This window comes from Dendrobium catenatum, unplaced genomic scaffold (genome assembly GCF_001605985.2).
Source record: "Dendrobium catenatum unplaced genomic scaffold, ASM160598v2 fragScaff_scaffold_1378, whole genome shotgun sequence".
Lineage (NCBI taxonomy): Eukaryota > Viridiplantae > Streptophyta > Magnoliopsida > Asparagales > Orchidaceae > Dendrobium > Dendrobium catenatum.
Genome location: NW_021319840.1, coordinates 277,513 through 282,387, shown reverse-complemented (window position 1 = coordinate 282,387; position 4,875 = coordinate 277,513). Strand labels below are relative to the sequence as shown.

Below are 4,875 nucleotides of genomic sequence, written 5' to 3'. Positions count from 1 at the left end.
GAAAAAAAATGTGCATCCATTGCTTCATCAATCAAGTATAAGATTCAAGATAACAAGAAGCTAAAAATAAGACTCAGCTTCCTTTGGAACGGCGTTCTTCCTGCTTGTTAAAGCAGTTTTTTAATAAAAAAATAAATTTTTAAACTAAAAAGGTGATTTAAGAAGCGGTAAGAAAGCCATCCCAAACCAAGCCTTAATGCAGTTCAAGCACTGCAAATTATTCTCATTGCGATGGTCATAACAATGATAAAAAAGAAGCGTTATAGCTAATAATATAATACTTACAACAGTTATAACACTGCAATAGGAAATGCTTCACTTGCGGCAGACAAAGGGGCTTGAAGGAGCTTAAGCTTTGTTCCAACTGGGCAAAATATAACTACTCTCAAATCGAAATAGTTTGGATAAATTTTTAATGAAGACATAGATGTTCATCAATAAATTAATTTCTTCACTATAAATTATACAAAATTAAAACTTCTTGAGAAATATAGGAAAATGCATCCAATATATATATAAAAGAACGAACTTGCTCAACAGAAAAAAAAATGAATATTTAACAAAAAACTTACAGAAGAAACTTTACAGGGGCTCTAGTGACTTGCAACTTCAAAAAAATGACTCAGTCGCCTGCAATTTTCATTGCCCAAAAAATGTTTTTGATTAAGATTTTTCAATAAACAGAATGCATTCTTCACCTCCCTAAAACCACAGCACTTGAAAACATCCCAAAAAGATTAAAAGAATAGTTTCTGCAAATCTCATTAGACTGAAAAGAACCATCAATGGGACTTTCTCCTACCAAGCAAAGGAGGTGGGCACCCTTCAAAAAGATCAGCCAAAGCTATCTCAAGATCATCAGTTGAGTACTTAATATACATCTCTGGGTGTCTCCCGCTCTCTATATGATGTCTGAATCTTCCCAAGAAGGATCTGTAAGCTGGTAACAACTTTTCTAATATTGAAATTCTTAGTTCCTCCCTTAGCTGAGAATCCGGCACGGACCATATCGATTGTCTTCTGTGAACTTCCTCAAATGCAGCATTGAAAGCTTTGAATCTCTCTCTGAGGGAAGATTTTGAAACAGAAGATGAAAGGCTTCCTCCTACATGTAAGCCCTCATCTCTCAAGCAGTACAGAACTTTCATCCATGTTGTTCTCTCATAGCTAGTTGCCAGTTGCCGAAACTTCGCTGTCAATTTCCTCGGATATTCATCTCCAATCACTTCATTCAACTCCGTTGATCCCTTAATCTTTTGAACAATGTAATGTAAATTGTTGGTTAAGAAGAGATGGGAAAGGGAAGCATCCTTGTATTCCTGTGCTTTATTCTCAATGTTGAATTGGAGTATATATATTATCCAGATTAAATGGGAAGCAAGAGGTGATTGGTTTACTGGCTCCGGCAACTCCATATCAGGCAAAACGCCGCCGGAGTTATTGCCGAGCAACAGATTAGCTGCTGGTGGCCTCGAGTTGATCAGCTGAGTCAAAGTCTGCTTGTAATCCGAAATAAGACTGATGTAGTTCATGACATACCTCGTAAGCGGGTGAATGGTACCCCCACGAACAGGAATTTTCGAGGGTTCTCTGAGAATTGCACTCTCAAACTCTGATAAGATTCCTCGAACAGATTCGGCAAGCCTGGCGATGATCTCCACAACCTGCGTGTTTATTGATTCCAAAGCTCTGGATTGAAATATGATGGCGATGTCAGGAAGCAAATCCGTAAGAGCGTCATGGAGATCAAGGACCTTAAAGAGCTTCTCTGGAGAGCGGCGGCCAATGCTGATGGCCTCAGCAAAACTCAGAAGTTGAATAGCCGCGCTCTTCACCGATTCAACGAAGGGGGTATCGTCTCCAGACAGGCCATCAAAAATCTGATCGCAGAGGCGGCGCTCGCTGGCGAATATGATCCGAAAGCAAGCCCTAGCTGCGCGAATCCATCGACGGATCTTGGACTCTAAATTGCCCCACTCCAGCCGCTGGACATCACAGATGCTAAGCTTCTCGATCCCTAAATGTTTGAAACAGAGCTCCACAACGGACTTACGGACGCCACCGTACACTTGAAAGCATTCGCGGTCGTATCCGGCGGCGATCAACCGATCGGCAATGTTTCGGAGTTTGTTGACCGCATCGGGAGGTAGGAGATCAATCTCACGGATGCTACTCGTGGAGCGGTAGCTCGTCGCGTGGTTACTACTGCTCCCTTCACTCCTTTGACGTTGGAAACTCTCGTCTTCGGCGTCGGCGTCGGCGTCAGATAGTTCTTGCATCCGGTCACCAGACCTGGACCGGTCGAGAGAGAGTGAACCCAGTTCAACGAGCGAGTTTATCTCGAAGTTGCTTGCCCTGGAGACTAGTATGTGGCGGAACTCGTCCTCGAGACGCAAGATTTCAATCTGAATATTGCTCACCGGCGCCGGCGACATCTTAGGGCTGCTTCGAGCGCCGGCTGGGGAGTTACTAACGGCGTCTGTACGGTCGCCGCCGTCGAATACCATTCGATTGCATGACGGCGAAAACGTCGAGTCCCAGTGAAGAATGAGATCCTCAGCCCCCTCAAGCTCGGCCGCCAGCGGCGGAGGGACGGCGGCGCCGTCGGAGCCGTCCATAGCGGATGTGAGGAATGATGATAAGAGCTCCTTGAGGATCGGGGACGGTGAGATCTTTATTACTCTCTAGGTGCGCGACGAAGTTTTTGACTTTTTGACCTGAGGGTTTGTTTCGTAATTATGATTTGGCTGTTAGAACTTTCTGTCCGAGACGTCGATAATATCGAAATTTTCTTGAACCGCAGAAATACTTTTTGATGCAATCTTGACCGTCAATTTGGTATAGATATTTTTGTTGTAAATACTAAATTATATACTGCAAATACAGTAAATGATAGGGACGTACCTAGTAAGTTTCGCACATTTTTGTCCGGGACCCGCACGTCGAGACCCAGTACGCTAAGTGTACGGTGGTGGTCCCATGCCAGCAGCTGAATAAAATCCACGCGACGATAGGACTACATACGGCGACGTGAAATTCTTCTTTAGGAAACGGACGTCACATGGCTAATAATTCGAAAGTTGAATTACACGTCGCAGGTCCCAATTTTAGGTCTTAATTTGGGTCTTTTTATTTTAAAATTTTGTCGGAGGAAATTATGCAAGCAGCTGCGTATGCATTTCTGGACGGTGAGGTCATTCGCATAAAAAGTGACGGTGAGGTCGGCTTTGAATAGAAGATTGGATAATGAGAAGACGTAGCAATTATTTGTTTTCAGCTAATGATGGCATTATCAGTAATATCGAAGCTTTATTTGTGCTAATTGCTAATTAACTTATTTCTGACGGGTGATTCAAAATATTAGGATAGATTTAATAATTATTTAATGTGACCAACATGACGAGGGATAATGATTTTTATGGCATTGTGGCGTTTTGTAAATGAAATAATTTAATCAAGTGATTTTTTTTATAAAAATTAACTCAAATAAACTACAAAAATTATATTAGAAACTAGTCAGATTATGGTTCTAATAAATTTATGACTGTGATAATTAATATACTTTCAATAAAAAAGATAAGGAGATTAGGCTTCGTTTGGAATTTTTATTTGGTTCAGTGTCATGACGTAGCTCTACGTTCGGACGCCAGTAAAATGGCACCACGTGCCCTTACTCTTTACCGCGCGACTCGACGACTCGGGATTGCTATGTATTGGCTGATTTGTGCAGACGGGGGTATTGCTAGGTAAATCTCGATATTCCTCGACAATAACGAGAAATAACATTATGTGAAGACCAATACCAAGCAATATCGAGCAATACCTCAGTTTTGCTAGATATTGCTCGGTATTGCTAGGTATTGGTCTTAATAGAGCGGTATTTCTTGTTATTGTCAAGCAATACCTAGCAAAACCGAGAAATACCTAGTAATACCCGAACATAGCAATACCGGGTTTCGGTCAGAGTCGGGTCGTCGGGCCGCGCGGTAAAGAGTAAGAGCACTTGGCGACATGTTATTGGCCTCTGGATGTAGAGCTACATCCGGTGTCCGGACCTAATAATTGTTCCTTCGTTTGGGACGGTCTTTTTATTGTTTTTTGAAGCAGTTTTTAGTATAAAAATTAAAAAAAATGAAGTGAAAAGCTGCTTTAAGAAGCAGTAAGAAAGCCGTCCCAAACGAATCTTGAATCATTTAAATATGAATAAAATGATCTTATAAAGTTTGTTTTGATAAATAACTAAAAGGGTTTTTAAGAGAGTAAAACGAATTTTATGATATTTTTTTAGTTAAAAGAAGTTTTTCATCAAAATAATCTTAAATATTATTTGGTCATATAAATGCTAACAAATATTAAAAATATATATCATTGTGCAAAATGTTTGATCAATAGTCGTTCAAGCTAATATCTAAACAAATCAATAAACTCCGTTCACTAACTCTTAGAATTAATCTTCTTCGAAGTTTTTTTGCGTTCTAAACCTGCTAATTGTCACATTTTTACCCTGCCTTCTAACACAAAATTCTATCAAAAATAAATTTTTTTTATTTGTAAGAAAATGTCATCCAATCAAATCAGGGCATGTAAGAACATAAGATAAATCGATTTTATTGACTTTATTAAGCACTTGTTTAGGACAGCTGCAACATTTCATAAAGTTGATTTAGGAAAAGTTGTTATAAAAACAACTTTCATGACTAAACACTACAAGGAAATCGTGCATTACCGGCGGATTTTTCCGACAGCTTTCTTTGGCCAGATGAACTTTTCCGGCAGCTATTTTTATGCAGGAAAATTTTTCCTACGCGAGTTTTACTGGTGGGGCAGAAAATTTTCCAACAGAAATCAGCCATAAAATAATTAATTTATTAGAAA

At 40.0% G+C, this 4,875-nt stretch overlaps 1 protein-coding gene across 1 annotated transcript; it reads right to left on the bottom strand.

Moving 5' to 3' along the window:
* Positions 1 to 430: 430 nt before the first annotated feature.
* LOC110116638 (exocyst complex component EXO70A1) lies at positions 431 to 2,661 on the bottom strand. Its single transcript, XM_020850303.2, has one exon. The coding sequence runs from the start codon at positions 2,616 to 2,618 to the stop codon at positions 783 to 785; it is 1,836 nt and encodes a 611-aa protein (XP_020705962.1). The 5' UTR covers positions 2,619 to 2,661; the 3' UTR covers positions 431 to 782.
* Between the last annotated feature and the right edge of the window lie 2,214 nt (positions 2,662 to 4,875).